This window comes from Triturus cristatus, chromosome 4_2 (genome assembly GCF_964204655.1).
Source record: "Triturus cristatus chromosome 4_2, aTriCri1.1, whole genome shotgun sequence".
NCBI lineage: Eukaryota > Metazoa > Chordata > Amphibia > Caudata > Salamandridae > Triturus > Triturus cristatus.
Genome location: NC_140586.1, coordinates 214,003,159 through 214,027,271, shown reverse-complemented (window position 1 = coordinate 214,027,271; position 24,113 = coordinate 214,003,159). Strand labels below are relative to the sequence as shown.

Below are 24,113 nucleotides of genomic sequence, written 5' to 3'. Positions count from 1 at the left end.
GGGGGAGCGAATTTTTGGGGGAATAAGCAGAGGGTTAGCACACACCCATGTCCTTGCCGTGTATAGTCATGCACAGTATTTACAAGCCAGTGGGGTTTTCAGGTTTAAGTCTGTAATGCAAATACATTCAGCATCACTAAGGCTGGTTGCCCTTGGTGGAGTGTAGGCAGTCACAGAGAATGCACATGGTGGTGGTCTGAAAAAAAAACAGCTTGGACACGTGCAATTAAATAAATCAAAAATAGTGGTTTCATAATGTGTCAGTCTGTAAAAGTGATTTCCAATTGTTAAAAGAGGCAAAAATATTTTTTGGAAAAAAATGTAAATATGTGTACTGTATTATAAATTGTTATAAAAATATTAATACTTTTTTTTTTTTCAGATCGATATAGAAAATTTTCGAAAACTACAACCATTTTAAAAACTATTTTTTAAATAAACAAATGAATAAATATTTTTTTGAGTGAGTATGGTAAGTCAATGTAATGTGATAAATGATTTTTAGTGTTTTTTTAAAAAAAAATAAAAAAAAGGTACGCTTACCGTACGCGTACGGTAAAAAAAAAATAAAAAAAAGTTTTTAAAAACATATGTAAAAAAAAGATGAAAGATAAGGTTGGCTCTTAAAAGAGCCGTTGTGTTCATGCAGGGACAGAGGAAAGAAAGATTGGGAATATTAGACGGTACGACAAGTGTGCTGATCTATTTTATTGTTCACTAGGGAAATACTGGTCTCCCTATAAGTAATTAGATCGTGACAAGTGGCGCACCGTACTTCAACCCTCGCAAACCGAGGGTTAATTTCCAGAGGGCCAGCAAAAGGAGATTCTCCCCCCACAGATGAAGGGCTCACCTGACCTGCAGAAGAAGGAGTCTGCCCTGCAGATGATGGTCCAGGCTGAGCTGCTGTGGATGTACTGGCTCGTCTTTCTGAAGAGTTACCTCCAAAAAGATGACCATGTGTCCTTTTGTGTACATCCTTGAGGTGTCTGATCATGGTATGATTCCCAAAGGAATACTTCCTGTCAGGATTACCTCTAGAAAGTACACGCTGACACAGCCTGCAAGTAACTAAGGGTGCATTCACCTTTTGCTGGCCTTCTGGAAAAGTAAAATAATCCCAAACATAAGAAGGCTTTACTTTCCTCGCTCTCTGCCTCAAGACAGTGCTGCTGGTGCTAGCCTCACTCTCAGAAGGGCTCTGCTGTTCTGCCATCGTATCCCAAAGACAAACCAGCTCCTTCTTCCAAGGGATCACAAGCAGAAATGAGGGGAATGGGTGTGGTGTAGGAGAGTTCTAGAACTGAAAGTAGTTTCAACCAATCAAAAGTTGTGTTTCAAGATCACATGACCTACCGTACGCTTACGGTACGCTTACGGTACGCTTACGGCAAAAAGTACGCGTGCGCGTAAAAAAGACACGCGCTTGCGCGCATGCGCATAACAGTCATTTCCCGGCACTTCCGCGTAACGTGCGCGTGTTGCGTAAGTGCGCACGCGTCCCACGCGCAGTACGCGCGGCTACGCATAGTACGTAACTATACGCAAGCAGCGTAGATAGATTACGGACGTTGCGTAAACCGTACGCTTACCGTGAGCTTACGGTACGCGTACTATAAAAAAAAAAAAAAAAAAAAAAAATCTGGAAATAAATTTTACATGTTTATTTTTAAAAATATATATAAAAAAAATATTTAAGGATTTTAAAAATTTAAGCATAGTCTTTATAAAAGATAAGAAAATTAAATTAAAAATATGTTTGAAAAAAATGAAGAATAAAAAAAAAAAATAGCATTTAAAAAACCTTGCAAATTCACTGAAAAAACCATGGGTTTCACACACGTTATAGTTAGGAATTAGCATTTAAAAAACCTTGCAAATTCACTGAAAAAACCATGGGTTTCACACACGTTATAGTTAGGAATTAGCATTTAAAAAACCTTGCAAATTCAGTGAAAAAACCATAGGTTTCACACATGTTATAGTTAGCTGGACATTTTACTCGTAAAAAACCAATGAAATTGCCCCGTTATAGTTAGTTCAGCTAACTATAACTCGCGTGCCCGCAATGCACTGCTGATGACGTCACATATTACATCACTCATGACATGGTCAGTGACATCACTCATGACATCACTGATGACATCTCAAATGACATCACTGATGACATCACTGATGACATCATCCTTGTGATAGAGTGGCAGACCTCCTCTCACCTTAATATAAGCTTTGATACACACATTCAAAAATAGAGACTAAAAATTTCAAAACAATGGACATACCAATACCAGTTACAACAACCTCTTCAGTAATTCTAAGATCCACATACACATCCACTCATTCACCAACAGTCCTATACAGTCACTCATACATGTACTCACTCATCATATGTACTCATACATCTATACATCCTGTTACACAATGCCACTCATCCATAGAGTTACTCACACACATAGTCACTCATGCTAATAAAGAATAAAACATACATTTACTTGCATATACAGTAATACACACACCACCATACTTACTTCTACGGAAACTTACACATACTTAGTCTTTTAAACAATCACTTATAGAAACACATACTTATTCATACAGGAACTCTTTCAATCTCTCCCTCTCACATATACTCACATATATACACCAATAGTCACATATACTAGTTTAAAACATATGTAGTTACTCCTGAAGACACTATTGAGACAGTCATTCACTCACTAACACACCCATACACACACTCATCCACCCATACAGTCCTGCACACATGCTGTCTTCAACACATACAAACAGTGAGTCACTCATTCATGCATCTATGCACTACGTAATACCCCCCACCGTACCATACAGACACTCAGACTGATACTCAAAAAAACAACTAATAAACTATATAGACACCCATGTAGCTACTCACCAACCCATGCAGCCACTTATACACAAAGTGAGAGATACACTTAATCAGTCAGTTACACAATCAATTTTTCAAAAACAAATCATCCATTTAGACACTTATATACCCATTTATTCTTCCATCGACCTTGAGATATACATATATAAAACATATTTAATTTTCAGAAAAACACACATTCACTGGATGATGTCATCAGTGATGTCATCAGTGATGTCATTTGAGATGTCATCAGTGATGTCATGAGTGATGTCACTGACCATGTCATGAGTGATGTAATATGTGACGTCATCAGCAGTGCATTGCGGGCACGCGAGTTATAGTTAGCTGAACTAACTATAACGGGGCAATTTCATTGGTTTTTTACGAGTAAAATGTCCAGCTAACTATAACATGTGTGAAACCTATGGTTTTTTCACTGAATTTGCAAGGTTTTTTAAATGCTAATTCCTAACTATAACGTGTGTGAAACCCATGGTTTTTTCAGTGAATATATATATATATATATATATATATATATATATATATAATATTTATTACCTACTGGCAGTCGCCAGTAGGTAGTTCTAGTTAGGACCTATTTTCCATAGGAATTCCGCAACATTCTATTTGGAATAACGTTGGCGCCGATTGACGAATCTTCGCGAAATTTTCCAAACTTTTGGCCTGCTCCGGTCCGCTCCTATCCTGAAAATTTCACGATGATTCGTCAAGCGGGGGCGAGAAAAAAGGGGGGTCCCAAAACACGTTTTCCCCATGCATTTTCCCAGAGGACCTGTTGGCGCAGCTACAGCCCGAACTGCTGAACGGAATTACACCAAATTTGGTAATGAGGTAGTCCTCAGTTCAGACTAGTGCCTTTGCTTAAATGGTGTAAATCCGTTTGGTAGTTCCTGAGAAAATGAGAGTTAAAAAGATAGATATAACTGGGCGGAGCCTAACCACACATCTCATCGTGAGATCTGATTGGCTGTCAGTACTTCATCCAAGAAGTGTTGGCAGCCATCTTGGGACCAATATACATGATAGCACCTCATTAAAAAGCATTGTAGTTAATAGAAGGTTTTAAGACTTTAGTTACATTATAAATCATTTGTTGATGGTACCATACTCATTTTAGGAATTGTGATGTGTTCTAAGGTGATTTTACCATGTGAAAAAGCCTTCTGCTGAGATAACATGAATCATGTTTGAGAGAAAACTATTTTCTCATGCTCTTCCCACAGCGGTTTGGAAGGTGATCTATAAGCTAAACTGAGAACATATTTTCTGTAAATTCACATTATTTTTCTCAGTCATGTGAGAATGAAGTCTGACATTCTCAGTAAAACATGTACATCTAACAAGGGCAGAGACTGTCAGTTGATTCCTTTGTGTTCTACTGCAGCTTCCCAGAGTGTTCTAAAGAACAACTAGAGAGCTGACAGTCCTACTTATGACAAACCTATTGCACGCCTGAAGCCATCTTGATTGGACTAAAGTGGTAACTCTTAAAACATTTAATTTAAAAAAGGAACAAAATGAGGGGGTTCATTTTGCCATAGAAAGTATGATTAGTGTTTCAATGGAGTGTTTCAATGTTTGTTTATTGTTTCAATTAACTAAAATTGTTAACAAAAGTAAAAAGGCTGGTTGGAGCGCGCTCCGTCCAGACACTTTTTTGAGTTTAGATAAAACATAATCATTTCATTTGAAAAAACTGTTAATCCATATATTAGACATAATTTCTTTAAAACATTCTGATGTTACTACTTTAAGAAAAGATGGGACTGCAAGATCAAGACTACAGTTTGTCTCTAGTCTTTAACTGAGTCGTTATATAGCAGAACTTTCACCTTGTGGGCAAATTTCGCTAATCTTGCTAGTTCCATTGGGATCTCTAGCTTGAAGAGAAGTTTCATGGCGTCTGTGCATGTGCGTATCCCATATTTTAAAAACGAGGGTTTCAATAAAATGCGACGTGCATGATTCAAACGGTGACATATGCAGACTATGTGGGCAATGGACTCCTCGTGCTGATGGCACAATCTGCAAGTAGTGATTTCCTCTGTTTTCCAACGGCTGTTGATGTCTTTTATCGGTAGTACCATCAGTCTCACAGACAGGATTTGCTGTAAGATTTACTTGTACAAGGCGGAGTCAAGGTATGGCTGGCTCATTTCATCGTGGAAGGAACTGGCTAATATCCTGATGTTACTACTGGAGGACTCTAGTTCCTTCAAGTCCTCTTCCTTTGATAGCAATCTAACTTGTTTCTTTAAAATGTTTTTTAAAATTCCAGGTTGATAAATAAAATCCCGCCAATTGGACATGTCAAGGTGCAATTCAGTGCAAGCAGTTAAAAGGCCATTTGCCCATGGGTTGTCATTGTTCACGAAAATTTCCTTTAAGATTGCCTTCATTGTGTTTGGGGGGGCAGCACAGACCCCTCGATAATAACGAACAAACGATGGCCAATGTTCATAACGCTGTTTATTTAGCCCAAATTCAAGACGTACCAAGGTGTTCCGAGCATAGGCGGGGATGTGAAAGATCTGTTTAAATGCCCGGCAATTGGCACGCTCCGTGATGTTAATTGATGCCGCGGGAAATGCTAGTTGGCCGTATGTGATTGTCGGGAGTAGCTTGGCTCTTATAACCTTTCTAATGGGACCTGTTGTCGGACTACTTAATTTGGAGTTTAGTTTGCACAGGGCGTACGTCACTGCCTTAGCTTTTGATTCAATAGATGCAGTGTGTGCTGCAGACTTCCCACTGCTCATAATCCAAACCCCTAAGTAATTGTATTTAGTTGTTGTAGCTACTTTCAGGTTACCCATTTGCCATTGTTTTTTTGTTTGTTCGCATACTTCCCGAAAATTACTACTTTTGTTTTCCCTACATTTACTCTTAGATCATTTTCATTATTATCGATGTTTAATGCATCCAGTAATCGTTGCATACCCGTTTTGGTATGGTCCATAAGCACCATGTCGTCCGCATACTGCAGTAAAAACAGTCTGGTAGGCCCAATTTTCGGGGGTAACAAATTCGCTTTGGAGATTGTTTTACCAAGGTCTGCAGTGTAGAGATTGAAAAGCAGGGATGCCAATACACACCCTTGTTTTAGACCACGATCTGTGTAAATCTTTTTGGTAGCAGAGTTCATCGTTACTTTCACTCGTACCCAGGTTCCGGTGTAGAGAGCAGTTATTGCTTTCAACAGTGTAGTCGGAATCCCCCAGTCTTGTAATTTCCTCCACAGCAAATTCCTATTGACGCCATCGAATGCTGCAGAATAATCCACAAAGCATGCGAACAGTGGGGGTTGTTTTTCCTTGGTAGACTGTGCTACCAGGTAGGCAAGGGCTAAGATGTTATCTAGTGTCGAAACTCCTGGCCTAAAGCCGGACTGATATACTGGAAGAATTTCGTTTTCATTGGCTCAATTTTGCAGATCTTGCAAAAGGAGATTTGCACATCCTTTTGCCTCAATATCCAAAAGGGCTATCGGCCTGTAATTAGATGGATCTCCAGTGTCGCCCTTTTTATGAATCGGTTGGAGCAAGGAACCTTTCTAGGCTTCAGGCACCGTTGAGTTATCCAGACAGAACTGATAAAGTGGAGTAAATAGGGTTCCCCAGAAGTCGCTGTCATCTTTGAAAAGGCTTCCGGGCAGGCCATTGGGTCCAGGGGCCATATCCTTTCTGATGTTTTTTATTATTGGCGTTACCCGATTTCCTGCTTCAGAAGTTTCAAATGGTTCTTCCGTGCCACTTATACGAGCATTGGTCGTGCTGGGATTAGTGAAAACTATTTGATTAGTGCTGCAGAAAGAAAAATTAGGGCACATTTTGAGTGACTTCTGAAATCCTCTTCTATTTCATTAAAAAATTCTGACATGCAGACTGAATCATGCACTTTCAATACCAGCAGCAGACTTCCCTGGTGAGCAGTAGCTTTACTACAGTGATCTAATGAGCAAGAAGAGTGCTAACATTCTGAATTTGTGGCAAATGTGTGACACATCTGAATGCCTTCTTGATGGAACCAAAGTAAAAAACTGAAAGTATTTCCTACTGAGGAGACTGCAGTAAATGAGGAAATTAGGAAACTTCATAACAAATAAATCTCCATAAAGATGGCCACCAGAGACAAAAGAGCCCAAATGTAGCCCAAATAGCACCCAGATGTAGCCCAAGTATAGCCCAATGACAATGTCCCAGAGTGTTCTTAAGAACAACTAGAGCGCTTACTGTCTTACTTGTGACAAAAGTATGGCACACCTGAAGCCATCTTGATTCGAATAAACTGGTAACACTTAAAAGATTTAATTTAAAAATGAACACAATGAGGGGGTTCATTTTGCCATAGAAATTATGATTAGTGATGAAGAAAGAAAAATTAGGGCACATTTTGAGTGACTTATCAATCCTCTTCTATTTCATTAAAAAATTCTGATATGCAGACTGAAACATGCACTTTTAATACCAGTAGCAGACTTCCGTGGTGAGCAGTAGCTTTACTACAGTGATCTAATGAGCAACTAGAGTGCTAACATTTAGAATGTATGGCAAATGTGTGACATATCTGAATACCTTCAAGTAAAAAACTGAAAGCATTTCCTACTGAGGAGACTGCAGTAAATGAGGAAATTAGGAAACTTCATAACAAATAAATCTCCCAAGATGGCTACCAAAGACAAAAGAGCCCAAATGCAGCACAAATATCACCCAGATGTAGCCCAATGACAGAAGTGTGCAAAACACTTATTTTTTGTGTATTTGCAGTTATATATAGTGCAGACTTGTGAGGTATTGGAGTGCTTTACATGAGCATTGGTTACATCACACAAGATCAAATTCATTTTGGTTGTAGACATGGGGAGATAAAGTGATTTGACCAGAATCACAGAATGTTGAGCTGAAGCAGAAACTCCAACCTGGTTCCGCAGTTGCAAAGTCTGCAGCTCTGGAAGTAACACCACATCCTCTCCCTTAAGTGCAACATTTAATAAAGTGGTCAACTGGATAAAAAAACATAAAGATTAATTTAAAAGTTCTTTGTCGCTATTTGAAAACTCAGAAAATATGTCCTCATTTTAGTTTTTTAGAGCACTAACCATAATTGTGATGCAAATAAGACCCTCTCATATGTGTAATTTCTAAAGGAAATGCTCTAGGTATTAAAGTTTTGATTACATCAAGATGACGTCAGGCGTTCCACACTTTTGTAATTAATATAGAATGTTAGCAATCTAGTTGTTCATTGGGATACTGTTGAGAGGCAGAGGCCAGGGGCACGGACTCTGAAAATTGAAGGCAGGTAGGAGAGTGCAGAGGCAACAATTTGACCACACTGGGCAGGCAGGAATGGCAGTGGCAGCACAACAGACTATGGAGGGCAGTGTTAAGGGGGCAGGGGCAACAAACCAACAATACAGGATTGGCAAGGGAGTCTGTGGCAATATAATAGACCATTGTGGGCAGAAGGAAGAGGCAGTGATAGTACAACCGTACATGCCAACAGACCCGTTTCAGCCAGGAAACGTCCAATGTTTTTAAGCTCAAATGGGCTTTATTTGATCTGTCTCCTGTCTACAATCTCCTCTTTTTCAATGTAACTCAAAGGGGAAAATCAATACTCCAGTTTTTTTTCAAAATCTCCCTCTTACCAAGTTCAAAATGTTCGCAAGTATGGTACATTGGATCATGGTAGGCAGGAGGAATTGGGGTAGGGACATAGACTCGGATTACAGAGGACAGGAGGGACATGGAGAGGCGCACCAAACTGACCCTACAGGGCAGGCATCAGGGTTTGCAGCAGCACAATACAACACACAGGGCATGCGGGACGGGAGTGCAGCACAACAATCCATATAAAGCAATAGGGAGGGGACAGGACCATGCACATGGACAACAGAGAACAGAGGGGAAAGAGGCAATGGTAGCTAGCTGACCATAATGGACAGACAGGAGAGAAAGCTGCAGCATAACAGACCATAAAGGGGAGGAGGGACGGATCAGGGGCATTACAATGGAACAGACAAGCCAGGAGGGAGGCAATAGGGGTCTGCACATGGAAACAGAGGGCTGGGGGCAAGGGGGCAGGGCAGGAGCAGCAAGATGACCATGGAGGTCAGGCAGGATGGGCACTAGAAACAAGACACACCATGGAGAGCAACAGTGAGACTATGATGGCATACACACAGACCATGGAGGGAAGGTGGGAGGGGGTCAGTTGCAGCTAGCTGACCACACAGGGAAGGTGGGAGGGGCCATGGCAGCACAGAAGACCATGCATGGCAAGCGGGAGGGTTAGTGGCAGCACAATGGCTATGATTGGCAAGAAGGAGAGTGCAGGGGCATTCACAAAGGACCTTGGAGGATAGAAGGGAGGGTCAGGACCTTGGCACAGACAAGAGAGTTCAGGGGAAGGGGCCTCACTACAGACTGTGTGGGGCTGGCAGGAGGAGCAGTTGCAGCACAACAGACCAGGGAGGGCAGAAGGGTGTGGCAGTAAAATGGACCATGGAGGAGAGGAGGAAGGGGATAGGGGCATGGCATGTGGACAGACAGGGTGGAGGTGGCAGGGACAGGTTGCAGTCCTCTGACAATGCTAGGCAGGTGGGAAGGGAGTGGCAGCTCAACAGAACACTCAGAGAAGATAGGAGTGGTAGGTCCATGGAACATGATGGGCAAAAAGGATGGAGCAGGGGCATGCACAAAGACATCGGAGGGCAGGGGGAAGGAGAATAGGGGCAGCAAGCTAAGCAGGAGCTCAATGATGGGCCATAGAATTGGGCAATGGAGGGCAGGAGGAGTGGACTGGTACAACATGCTAAATGGAGGGCAGTGGCAGCACATCAGACCATGCATGGCAGGAGGGAGGAGGCTAGTGCATGGATTCAGACAACAGAGGATAGGGAGGAGGTGGATGGGGCAGCAAGCTAACCGTTCAGAGAAGGTGGGTATTAGGAACTTTATTGTTTTTAAAATGTGTGTCTGTGCGAACTACTTAAAATATGAACAAGTATGCAGCATATTCTCACTTTTATTCAGGAAGAAGAGGACGTTTGTGACTGACTCCGGGCTCACTTGGCAGAAACACCCCCTGACCCTCCACCGCAAAATGTAATGCCCGTGAAAAGTGTAGGTGGACGCAGTGTTATATAGAGCATAGTCCTGAGAGCACGATTGAAAATGAAAACTAGATATAGTATATGGTATAAACTATACACCAAAAAGTGTGATATAAGATGAACCGGGGCGTGAAATATGATATGCAATACATTGTGTGCAATGACAGATTCATTGGAGAGCGCGAGATAGGACAGGCACTAGCGCGTGCTATGCGATATGCGCCTTGGAGTGCAATATCCACAGGGCAGTGTTGTGTAACCTAACTAGTCTCTAAAGTTGTAATATAAAATATGTGCTGGGGAGTGTAACGTTGCATATGCACTGTGACAAAGATATGGATCCCAGATTGTAATATGTATGGCATAACGCTGTGCGTTATAACATAGGCATCGAAGGCACGTTAGATGGGGCAATATAACCTGTGCGAAGGCAAGTGTGGCATGACATATTCACGGGGTGGTGTTACAGTGCACATGGGCTAGAGTGTGTCATAGCATACGCACTAGCTGGTGGAATACAACACAGAGGTGTGTGGCACTCGGCGGGCACTGGTGGGTGTAACACAGCCTTGGGCTCAGCCAGGAGCACGCTGTGACTCAAGTGGGGTTCGTCTCCTTTCCAGAGAGTAAAATAAAAAGTATTACACATCCGGCGGTGGATGTGTGTTTTTATTAACCGTGAGGGGGTTTATTGCATAGTTTGGTCGAATTTTTGTCGAATCCCCTCTGAATGGCTTGGTGTGCGTGTGTATTAAATGTGCCCGTCAATAGCTACCCATATTTGTATAAATAAATGACGAGGGTGTCTACTTGGAGCGTACCCACCGGCGGGGGTGCCAGGATTAGGCACGGTAGGGCGTCAGACACGTCAGAGCTTCACTAGCGGTGTAAATACATTCCACATGGATTCATTGTATGCATAGTCGCCTTTTAATGAATATCACACAAATCGTTATGGTGATGGGTACATACGGTTTGTCCAGCATGTCCTAGGTGTTTCTATAAATGTTTTAAAAAAAAATAATAAAAAACAAAGGCCGACCCCGGGGGATGGGGTCCCCGGGGCCATAAGTGGCCTGAGGGGGGGGCAACGGAGCCCCCCTCCTAAAGAATTGGAAAAAAAAAAAGGCCATGACCCGGGGGTTGGAATCCCCGGGGCCGATTAAGGCCTTGGGAGGGGGGCCACGCGGCCCCCTTCCAAATTAATTTTATTCAACAAACAAAATTAGGGTACAGGCCCTGGGGGATGGGGTCCCCAGGGCCAATAAATTAGAAAAAGAATGGGGGCCACACAGACCTCCTTCTTAAAAAAATAAATAAGACAGGCATCGCGCCGGAGGCCACGCCCCCTCCTTGCAGCACTCTGCAAACGCGGCCAGTTATAAGTTGGGGAATTAATTCCTCTTCAATACTGAGGGTCCCTGAGGGCCAAGTAGCCCAACCGGTATCTCCAGTATTCGCCAGGGAGGTGCGTTGCAGACAGGTGTTCTGAGGCCACGCCCCTTTTTACACCTCTATGCAACGCAGCTCTATGGCGCTTACTGGAGATACCTAGTGGGCTAGTTTGACCCTAGGGACCCTTAGGATTCAAAGGGACTTAATCTCTCAACTTAGAACGGCCACAGGGCGCGTTTACACAGTGGTGAAGGGAGGGGACGGGGCCTGAGGTGACGTGTGCAAACACGCCCTGTGGCGCGTTTTAAGTTGGGGAAATATTTCCCTTTCAATCCTGAGGGACCCTGGGGGCCAACTAGCCCACCAGGTGCTTCCAGTAAGCGCCACTGCTCTGCGTTGCAGAGAGGTGGTGCAGGCCGTGCCCCTTTTTACACCTCTCTGCAATGGCGCTTACTGGACGTACCTAGTGGGCTATTTTGCCCCTATGGACCCTCAGGATTCAAGGGGACTTAATCTCCCAACTTAAAACTGCCACAGGGCATGTTTACACAGTGGGGTAGGGAGGGGACGGGTGCAAACACGCCCTATGGCGCGTTTTAAGTTGGGGAAATAATTCCCCTTCAATCCTGAGGGCCACTGGGTGATAACTAGCCCACCATGTGCTTCCAGTAAGCGCCACATACCTGCGTTGCAGTGAGGCGGTCCAGGCCGTGCCACTTTTTACACCTCTCTGCAACGCAGGTCAGTGACTATGTACACGTTTTCAACATATATACATATTATATTTATGAAGTGCCCCAGGGTCCCAGCACGTGGGCGGGACTATTCAGTGCTTATGGCTTTGATGAGGATTCCCTGGAAGAGAACTAGGATTACAGGTATGCAATTTCTCCTTATCCTATAAGCAATTGTTTGTTGCATGTAGTGCTGTAGATCCGTTCAAATTCGCCCATACTCCTCCCAGGAAGCCTATGTTTGCTATAGATACCATCAACATTCAAAATTGGCTATTCTACCTACTTTCACCTGCTGTGCTAAAAGAATAATGAAGTGTCTACTCGTGCGCATTCCCAACCAGAGGTGGAGTCACCAAGACCTTGTGAATAAAGAGTTCTTTAAAGAAAAACAAATTGCAATAGTTCGAGACCAACATTAGATGGCAGGAGTATGCTGAACATGTGATCCTACGGCACTTAGTTAAAAAAAACAGATGCTTACTAGGGTAACTACCATAATCCCTACAGGACAACTTCCTCAGAAAATCTTAGTGAATACTTGCTCCATACAATCTGTAGCATATTTGAAAAAAAAATTCATGGCTTGCTTTAGATCGCAGTCCAGCTCTGCAAAGGTCAACCAGTCGGGTGGCTTTCAATAGAAAATTGATTTTATTAACTGTATCATGATCCAGGGTCCAGACAAGCAGTAAAGATTTACAGATATTGAAGTGGAGGGTGAAGGGGTTTCCACTTTAATCTTCCCTTTCAGACTGTTTGAAGGCTGGGATTGGATGAAACTGGCTTGTTTCATAGACCTCAAAAATCAGCACTGCATAATGATCGACACATATTTTTTTGTGTGGTGTTGCAGGGATTCTGCACATACACAGAATTATGCGCAGGAATACGGGACCTCGGTGTATGGGGGCTATGCCTTCCTACCACCTCAGTACCCACAATCCCAGGACCGACTAGCTTTAGTGTCTCACTTGCTCTCCTAAACAATCCCAAAGATACAAATGATTAGACACCCCAGAACACAACACTCCGGATCTCTCCGGAATCGCGGTAACAGGACACACCTTTTCGCTCACTCACTCTTACATGTCCACAATAGGAATTGAACTAAAAACAAATATAGTTTTAAATGTTTATTTTAACTATTGTGCTCTAAAATACAGTACACGAGCCACAACCAGAAGCATAATGCACAAACCTAACACAGCATTGCAGCAAGGCCATATATCATAAAGGAAGATGTCATTTTATAAAGACAGTGGATAAAGGATTATAAGACCTAACCACCCTCCCCTTGGTAAGCAGAAGTATTATATAATAGAAGATCTCTAGGCTTTGTCAGAAGACCCCATACTTAGTGCCTAGATGGTATATCTACATCATAGGAAATACATGGCTCTTCTCCCTGGAAAGATCCCTCTCCAAGTGTGTGTTAACTAAGCATGCATGCCCATAATGTCAAATCATGCGTTTCCCGCAGCAGCAGCTGTTACACCTTGTTTTGTCTAGGTGCTGGGGACTGACCAGAATAACAAGGTGCATTGTTTATCGACCTTGCTTACAGTGTTCAGACTAAACTACAGGAACCAGCAGAGAATGCACCAAGTAGACGGTTCTCATTTGAAAGGCATAAACAGAATCTTGCAAAAATAAAGTCATGTAGTAACGTGTGCAAAAGCTGCATCATGGCAGCTGGGCTCATGCTAACTTAGCGATGTAAAAAATGACCCTGTCGGCCATACTACAGTGGTTACTTTCAGTGCAAGGGGTTGATTTCAGTGTGTGAGTATCCTGATCCCAGCTTTATCCAAATGGGAGCCTAAAGAATTCTTGGATTAATTTCCTGGTATGGATGTTTACTCTCAAAGAAAGGGGAAGTCGGGTAATTGAGGACTTGTTATTCAGATGCTAATGAAAATATGTTAGTTTTGACAGGAGAAAATGGAACAAATTGACTGCCCCTGTTTGGTCATGCTTTGGTCTTGATGGGATACTTTTTTTCAGGGTGGAAATCATGGACTTTTCGGAAACAGCGCAGCACAATCCCGGGGCTTGCATACTCCAGGGCAGCCCCTTAATTCATCCCCCAATCTTCGTGCCCAGGGCCCTCCACAGTTCCTCCCTCCACAGGTAGGTGAATCTTAAAAGCAAAATTGGAAGTCCTACCCCGGGCTATTAGCGATTGGATCTGAAAAAATTGTTTTCTTTGTCTCCAAAATACAGGTTTCAGCCTCCATGCTTAAGCAGTTCCCAAACAACAGCTTGAACCCTGGTCTCTTCAATATGGCCCCTCAGCTGTCTCCCCAGCAGATAGCCATGCTGAGCCAGCTCCCACAGATTCCGCAGTTCCAGCTGGTAAGTCACTCATTTGTTTTTCTTTTTTGTGGTAGCCATGTTCAGCATATGTACTATGGCACAGTCTGATGTTTGCATTTTTATCGGCCAAAATTATTGTTGCTGATGGTGCAAATGATATTAAAAATCAACAGTCTCTTTTGAGAAAGTTTGATTAGTCGCCATGCCTAATGTCTTGAATTGTAGTGCTAATTCAGTCAGTTTCCTTTCTGTACCCTACTTGGTGTGAAGTATTTTCTCTTCCAGGGGATATACTGATGCGTCCCGCCCATGTGAGGGGACCCTGCAGCATATATGGAAAAAATAAATATATGTGTGTGTTGAACAAATATACATAGTACCTTCAAACATATAAATATATACATGCAGCCTAAGCCATCAAATAGGCTAAAATGCCAAAAATGCATTGGATTTTTCATTTAAAATAAATGCAAATCTATTAGCGTTTACTCCAGTATTGGAGCTTTCATAGATTCACATGCCTGAATCGTTCCCCGTCGTCGAGGCGGGAGTCTCCAGTACATAAAAAAGCATTGCTTAGTAGTATAGCATACTGAAAAAAGGCCTAGGCCCATTTTCCCTTGCAGCCCATAACCTTCGTTATGTAAAAAAGGACTAAACTTGTGTCTGAACCAATCAGAGCCTCTCACCCTCTAGAACCCTCCTGAGAGCACCTTCTGCCCCTCAGATTTTCTACCGCACTTTGTGCTAGGGAGTCTCCTTTGAGCTCTGCTCAAATTCTACAGTTTGGTTCTAGATTCAAGAATTTATTCAACTAGTTTTTCCTCACCAACTACTGGAGAATGGCTGACAAGGAGAAGAAGGGTTTATTTAGAGCCTGCGCCACCTGGTCAAAGAAAAGGTTATATACAGACGACCCTCATAAGGATTGCATATACTGCCTTTACCCACACCATCAGACAAAGGAATGTAAGGTATGTTGTACCTTTTCTAATAAGACACCGAGGGATTGTGAAGGAAGGCTGTTAATTTGGCTCCAAAAACTTAAGACCAGGAAGGATGTCGTATCTAGTGACAGTGATGAGGTGTCGACACCTTCAAGGAGATCTCAGAAAAGAGGCAGATCTCCTCAGGCTCATACCTCAGGGGAAAGACCTGAGAAGGCTCTTAAAAAGACCACGATTGGGTCTTCAGAGCGCAGTCCCTCAATATCTCAAAGTATAGAAAAGGAGAGCGAGGGTCATGCTTCAGGGGTAAAACATTCTAAGAGGACGAGTTCAGAGCCCTCAAAATCACCCCTTAAGATTAAATATTCAATTAAGATGCCAGCCTCTACACCTCTTGAAGAAAAATTGGGAAAATGTACGTCGTCGACGGGATCGTCGACGAAGAAAGTAGTGTCGTCGACAAAGAAAAGTGAGGTAAAAATCACCATTAAACCTATACTTTCGTCAACGATGGCGTCGTCGACAGCAGTGTCGACGACGAGAGCGTCGACGACGACATCCACGACTACGTCGTCGGCGGGATCGTCTACTACCGTGACAACAGGATCGTCGACGGCGACAACAATGTCGGTAGTGGCAGCGTCGACGGCAGCATCGGCGACGATTGTTTCGTCAGCGATTTTGACGGCAATCTCGTTGACTGGCTCGTCGACGAGAGAAAAGACCCCAGAAAAACGGGATTTTACCAGGAAGAGGAGGATTACCCCAGATATTACATTTCCAAGCAAGGTAACACCTCTAGTACCATCCCACCTGTTAGAGGAAGAAGACTCACAGGAGGAGGATAATGATGGTCCCTTTGGCTACGCCAGTAGCCCTCGCAATTACATGTAAAATGCCAAGAAGATGACTGGGAGGATGAATATGGGGGTTCCAAGATCGTCCCCAGCAACACCATCAGGAGGAAATGGTGAGCGTTCCATCTTCACTGCTAACGGATTTGCAGTTTGTTGGATGACTATAAAAGGAGGCATCCTTTACCTCACACTTCCCAAAGAATACCAGTGACTGCATCACACTCTATTCCATGTACGCCAGTGCGACGGCAGGATGTTTTACCTGAGTCCTTGCCTAGATCACCATTACCACAACCAGACCTCTGATAATGATGAACAGGAAGAGGGGGGAGATAACAGACCCTAGTAAAGAATGGGATGATGATCTCATTCCGTCCCCTTCATCTCCTTCACCGAGACCTGTCGACTCTCCGGAGGACATCGGGGGGTTCCATAATCTAATGGAGAGAGCTGCACAGAGGTTTGCGCTCACCATGTCATCTGACAAAACAGAATGCTTCTTGTATGATTTCAAGGAGTCGTATCGCAAGACAGTTCGATCTCTCCCGATTGTCAGTCATTTATGGGAAGAAGGTCTCCAGGTCATGGAGACACCGGCAATGGTTACTCCAGTACTCGCCAGACTGGGCAGAAAAAATAAAGCTCCCTTGGATGCTCCAGCTTGTCTACTAGGCCACCTCAAGCAAGACTCAGTTATAACCCAGGCGGCTCAGCAAAAATCAAGGAATCCATCAGCTCCAATTATGACACCTCCCGACAGAGAGGGCAGGCGCTTTTAACCAATGCGGGGAAGAGATTTTCTTCCATGTCTGCCCTTCTAGTTAAGGCGCCTAATGCCCTGGCCATCCTGTGCAGGTATGATAGACAAATGTGGTGCGACCTCTTGCCTTATATAGACAGCGTTCCGGAGAGTGACAGACAGGAAGCCTGGAAAATCCACCCGGAAGGTGAAAGGAAGTCGGCTGAAGTCATAGATTGCGCAATGGACATTGCGACCACGGCCTTCAGATCTTTGGGGGGAGCCGCAGTCTTACGCCGACAAGGATGGCTGAGAGCAACAGCTTTTAGGCCCGAAGTCCAGAATAAAATCTTGGACCTTCCCTTCGATGGAGAGGATTTGTTCCGGAACCACATTGACGCGGCATTGCAGAGTATCAAAAAAGATACAGAAACCGCAAAATCACTGGGAACGCTGCAGTATAGGAAAGTTCCTTTTCGAGGCTCAAGAGGTAGAGGCCAATCCTCCTATAGAGGGGGTTACCAACAAGGCAGGTATACTTCTTATTCCACCTCATCTCAGCCATACCGTCAACAGTATCCGCAGCGACAGACAGGAGGTTTCACAAAATCTACTCCTAGAGGTCGAGGAGGTCGTCAGGGGAAGGACAATACTCGTCGACAATGATGATGTTCTGAATCCGGCTACACCTATTCCTCTATTGTCGCATGTTCCCCTGGGTGGAAGAATTTCTTATCATCAAAATTGGCAGCAAATAACTACGGACCAATGTGTCTTCAACATAATACAATTCGGACACACTCTAGAGCTTCTACAAACGCCCCCTTGTACACCGCCAAAGCATCAAGAGGTCAAATACTTACATCAGATGCGTCGAGAAATTCAGAGAATGCGTCGAAAGGGAGCAATAGAACCGGTACCGAATTCCCAGAGAGGAAGGGGATTTTAGTCCCGGTTTTTCCTAGTCAAGAAAAATGTTCTCCAATGGCGCCCTATTTTGGACCTCAGGTCCTTAAACACTTACCTCAAGAAGCAATCCTTCAGAATGATTTCCCTCCAAGATGTTCTGCTGCTATTAAACCCAGGGGATCATATGACCAAATTGGACCTACAGGATGCGTACTTTCACATCCCCATCTATCCTTCCCACAGGCAGTACCTTCGTTTCATGATGGCCGGAGAACACTACCAATTCAAGGTACTGCCTTTTGGCCTGAAGTCAGCCCCGAGAATTTTTACGAAATGCCTGGATCCAGTGGCAGCGGTTCTATGGAAGCAGAAACACCAAGTATTTCCTTACCCCGACGACTGGTTAGTCAAAGCACCATCAGCAGCGTCGGTCCGGTTGTCAACAAGGGCTTGCGTGGAACTGTTTGCCAGATTAGGTCTGACTTTAAACGAAGAAAAATCATCTTTTCAACCGACAAGAAACATCACCTTCTTGGGAGCAATTCTGGATACAGAGGTAAACCAAGCGTTCCCCTCCAAGGAAAGACAGCTGGGAATAATATCTCTATCCCAGGCTTTTATAAAAAGAAAGTCTTTCAGTATGCAAGTACAAATCATTGCTGGGAACGATGTTATCTTGCATCCCCTCGTACCATTCTGCAGGCTAAGGATGCGTCCATCGCAAGAGCAGCTGGATCTTCAATGGCATCAGGCGAAAGGATCCTTAGACAATGTACTCAGGGTAACGCCGACCATGGTCCACGCGGTAACATGGTGGACCCGAAAGCGGAACATCTCGCAGGGTCTTTCATTCCTTACTCAACCAGCCCCTTTAGTGATTATGACAGATGCGTCCTTGGAAGGCTGGGGAGTTCCTTCAGGACCTCCAAGTCAGCGGTCGCTGGAAGTTGCACGAACAGCAAATGCATATCAACCTCTTGGAACTCAGGGCCGTCCGCTTAGCATTGTTAGCGTTCCCACCAAGGATTCAAAGATCAGCCGTGTTGATAAGAACAGACAACACAACAGCAATGCACTATTTGAACAAACAGGGAGGAACAAGATCACTCTCCCTGTCTCTAGAAGCCCAGTGGATATGGGAATGGGCTCTGCAACACAAAATATCCCTTACAGCGAAACATCTTCCAGGAGATCAGAAAATCAAGGCGGATACTCTCAGCAGGCTCAAATCCACCTGCCACGAATAGGAGATAGACCAAGGGAGTTTAAACAGCATCTTCCAAAGATGGGGAAAACCGACAGTAGACCTCTTCGCAACAATGGAGAACAAAAAATGACAGTTCTTCGCAAGCTGGCTTCCCCAACGGGGATCTTGGGGGAATGCGTTTTTGATGGCATGGTCAGGCATCTTTGCTTACGCCTTTCCTCCAATTCCCCCTCCTGCTGCTGGTTCTTATGAAGATCAAAAAAGAACCATGCAGGATAATCCTGATAGCACCATGGTGGCCCAGGCAACATTGGTTCGCGGAGTTCCTACTTCTGTCGGAGGAACGCCCGATTCGCATCCAGACGATACCGTCACTCCTGACGATGTTCCAGGGGGAAGTACTTCATCCGGATCCGAAATCACTGCACTTAGCCTGGCTCCTGAATACTGCGAATTTCAACATCTGAACATCCCAACGGAGTGCAGGGACATACTATCTAGAGCCAGAGCGGACAGTACGAACAAAACATACAGGGTGAAGTGGAAGAGATTCTGTTTATGGTGCAAAAGATGTAACATTCATCCTCTGAACTCGGCAGCACACGAAATTATTCCATACATCTTGCTTTTGGAAAAGTCTGGTTTGGCTCATGCATCTATAAAGGTACACCTAGCCGCAATATCACGCTACAGAAGGACTGCCTCTGGGCCATCTCTGTGGTCCGCTAGAGTCATCAAACAATTCATGAAGGGATTGTTCCGGGTTTTCCCTCCACTAAAGCCTCCACCACCTCTCTGGCGATTTGAACATTGTGCTTTCCCAGTTAATGAAGCAGCCCTTCGAGCCAATACACAGGGCAGATCTTAAATTCCTGTCGTGGAAAGTTGCGCTTCTCATCGCGCTCACTTCAGCCAGGAGAGTGGGGGAAATACAGGCTCTCACGATCCAAGACCCTTTCTTACAATTCAAAGAGGACAGAATGATACTCAGGACTAATCCAAAATTCATTCCAACAGTACCAATTGATTTTCATTTAAATGAGCCTCTAATTCTCAAACGATTCTTTCCTCAACCAACAACAGCGGTGGAAAAAGCCCTCCACTCGCTGGATGTCCAACGCTGTCTAAAGTTCTATTTGCAAAAAACTAAGCCTTTTCGCAAGTCTTCACAACTTTTTGTTGCCTTCAGCGCACCCAAGAAGGGTTTCCCTTTGTCAAAAAGGGGAATTGCCAAATGGATTTCCAGTGCGATAGAGTATTGTCATCAGGCAGCTGGACGACCTCTGAATTCACGAGTCCGTGCTCATTCCACAAGAGCAGTGTCCACCTCTACTGCTTTATTTGCGGGAGTGCCGATCCAGCATATCTGCAGGGCAGCGACCTGGACGAGTACGCACACCTTCACCAGCCATTATTGCTTGGATGCAGCCACAGGAAGAGATGTGGCGGTGGGAGAAGCGGTGCTGAGGAACCTTATCCAATGAGCCTTCTTTACCATCCCTCTTTCCTTTATTATCTACATTTGCACATTTTATTGTTGTTTATTGTATTGGATGCAATTTGCAAAGTATTTTTGATATGTGTGTTTTGGTGTAGAGAACGTTTTTTTATCACACTATATATGTTCCCTTGTTTCAGGTCTTGGGTAACAAAAAATGTGCATTTATTTACTGATCGCTATTTTGATTCAGGCATGTGAATCTATGAAAGCTCCAATACTGGAGTAAGAAAACAAGTTACTTACCCGTAACTGTAGTTCTCCAGTATTGGAGCTTTCATAGATTCACATGCAACCCACCCTCCTCCCCTGAGAGGCTCACCTCGGATTTAGCACAAAGAGTGTTTTTGCACAAGTGCACGAAAATCTGAGGGGCAGAAGGTTCTCTCAGGAGGGTTCTAGAGGGTGAGAGGCTCTGATTCGTTCAGACACAAGTTTAGTCCTTTTTAGGTCTCGCCTGGCGAACACAGCGCGAAAGCACTGTCGCCAGCGAGATCTATTGTTGCTGACTTGCCTCGGAAGTGGGACAGGAGATGGGCACGCGCAAGGCTTTTGGCAGATTGGAGCCTGTGCACGCGCACGTGAACACGCATGTCCACACACGCGATGTGCACATCTCACACGCGATGTGCAGATCTCCTGTCCCCCTTCCGACCACATGCCAGCCCCGCCTCGATCAGGCACCAACAATAGCCCACACGAAGCCCCCCAGCCCTTCTTCACTCACCGGGCTGCTGTTCTGGGGGGGAGGGCTCCTCCTCGCGGCTGCAGCACTTCTCTTGCGGGGCTTCCCAGCACTCCAGGGAGCCCCGCGCTGCCGTGGGCAGCCTCAGCCGCCGCAGTCTTCACCCGGGCCCCCTCCTGGGACCCGGGGCTTCTCTCCACTCTGTCCGCCACCGCAGGGCTCTCCCTTGAGCATTGGAGCTCCGCGTTATCACGGCACGCTGGTTTCTGTTTTTGCCGGAGCAGGCCATGTCCCCAGCCATGGGCGCCTGACTTCCGGCTTGAAGACTAGTTTTGTTAGGTGCGATCCCCAAACTGGGATGCATACCTTCTGTTGGGAGGGGGTTGTTTAATTTAAATTAGTGGGGCAAGAGACTAATTTGCCATTGCCAAGAGTTTTTATTTTTTTACCTTTTAATGTAAAATATGCTTCACCGTCCCTCCCTAATCCCGAGTTAACCCGTCTAGCAGCTTTATGCCACCATCTTATGTAAACAACAGTCATTGTCTACACAACGCTACGGTCTTAAACTTTTAAATATAGGGCTCAGCCTGCTTTATCTTCTGTATGTCAGTTCGTTACGTCGCACTTTATCTTACTTCAAATGCCAGGCAGCCCCGGTTGGATTCATTCTCATAGACGTACTCGCCACCTGAGGGGCTGCCGCCACGTCTCTTCATGACCCTCTCTCTCCTGGAGTGTGCCTGGTATACTGCCCGAAATTAATGCTGCTCGCTTCAGGGCTCTCCATTTAATCGCAGTAAGTTCCACTCAGGTAAGTGGCCCACTCTCGCCACACAGGGGCCTATGTGAGATTCATGCATGGTTTCATTCTCCCTCTGTAAGTACTTTATTCACTGCTGGTTTCGAAAACTGCTGATCTTCGACCCTGATCTGAAGCTGTGCCCACTCTTTGGTGCACCCGTTTCAGCTTGCTTCTCTTTTCCACACTTTAAAACATAACTAATGTATCTGCGGACCCCGCTTCCACAATGAATGGGCTTGTATGCTCTTATATGATGTTTCGAAGTATGCCGTTCAGGCCTCTTATTAGGGTGTAGGTGGAAAGAAATCACATCTGTTGTGTTGTAGGCCTTTGCGAAAATATTATTTGAAAAGGCTATAGAATTACACTTATTAGAGAGGGCCTGAAAATTGATTTTTCCTTGTAGCAAGAAGTGAGTATGGAGGCTATCTACTTACAGCAGCAACTTCGTTCCCTAACGGGGAGCTTTGATCCAATATCCGCAAGATTGAGGTAATGAAGGACACATTTTTAGTGCAATTACAGAATATACAGAAAAACAGACATCCGCTGCTACCCTTTGCAAAAAGATCTACTGGTTTGGGCACAAGTATGGATTACAACAAATTAAAAGGAAGTGATAGACCGGTTTATAAATTAACAGGGTGGTGACAGTGTCCATATTGAGACCCGATTATAAATAATGTCTTTCTATTAACTATTTAAAAATGATTTAGAAGGCATAAAGAAGACCATTATGCTGCCTCTTTTGTACAATTACAGACTTCAGTATGAAGTAGCTGATTACTTGTCTTTTGTGTCCTCCTAGGAGTAAGACATCTGCTCTTGTTTAAAAGGAATGAGCAAATTATCTGTCCTTGTAGATCACAGAGCCAACAGTGTGGTAGAGAAGGCTACAACACGCTCCTGTCGATATAAGATACAATGCCTATTGATCTGTATCGTCTTTTTCTCCTTGGTTCTAACTGCATTGCTCCCAGGCCGCGATGTTTAAAACTAGTCTTGTAGCACCGCAGTCACATATTTATTTTTCTTTGCTCAGGACCAACTTTCATTTGTTTCAGAGTTCTGCTCTGTCACCTCTCAGTGCTGCTTTAAGACGCTTCAGCATGGTAACATTTCTAAAGTTGACCTGTGTACCATCCTTTGGAGAGTTCTCTTTATCCATCACATCCCTAGCCCTTCCTTCATTGATTTGCTTTGGCAAGTTGTACTTATGGTTCTGTCCGAACTACACAGAAGCCAAAGGTTGCACTACTGTTACACTACAAACTGCTCCCGAGCTTCAGGAGGCAACAGTGCAATGCAACAGGTCTTGCATTTGCAAGAGATGGAGCTATGACGATACCTTTTATTTATGTGCTTTGAAAACCTGCAACTGGTGCGTAAACACGCGCTTTGCATTCGAGAAGCAAGGCTGGCAGTAAAAGAGGCACAGTTACTGCCAGCCTTGCTTGTCGTATGCAACGACTGAGTACAAAGCGCTTGTTTACGCACCACAGGTTTTCAAAACACATAAATAAAATGCATTGTAATTTACAATGCCAAGAGCTCAAACACTTGCTAATGTGAGACCTATTGCATTGCAAATGCTTGTTTACATAGCGACGGTTATGGGTTCAAAGGAAAATGGGCCTAGGCCTTTTTTCAGTATACTATACTACTAAGCAATGCTTTTTTATGTACCGGAGACTCCCGTCTCGATGACGGGGAATGATTCAGGCATGTGATTCTATGAAAGCTCCAATACTGAAGAACTACAGTTACAGGTAAGTAACTTGTTTTCTTCTGTAACATAGAACATACACTCCTTTACTGTTTTAACATAGCCTTTATTTTCAAAGAAAACAGCAAACTAATAGGCTGCATAGAGAAAAACAACAGAATAATACTGACATCGTGCCTTTAAGACCACCAAAACCTTCATGCTCCCATCATGCCCCACAGGTGACAGTTAGGCCAGGTCTTTTTTCTGGCTCCTTCTGTGAGGATC

The 24,113-nt window shown here is 44.2% G+C and overlaps 1 protein-coding gene across 10 annotated transcripts in view; it reads left to right on the top strand.

Moving 5' to 3' along the window:
* Positions 1 to 24,113, top strand: part of TNRC6B (trinucleotide repeat containing adaptor 6B) — a 1,192,955-nt gene that overhangs the window by 798,412 nt on the left and 370,430 nt on the right. For all 10 annotated transcript variants that reach the window (XM_085601248.1, XM_085601251.1, XM_085601245.1 and 7 more), the window contains 2 exons: positions 14,162 to 14,287; positions 14,381 to 14,512. In XM_085601248.1, coding sequence (XP_085457374.1) covers positions 14,162 to 14,287; positions 14,381 to 14,512 — 258 coding nt within the window. The remainder of the gene's footprint in view (positions 1 to 14,161; positions 14,288 to 14,380; positions 14,513 to 24,113) is intronic.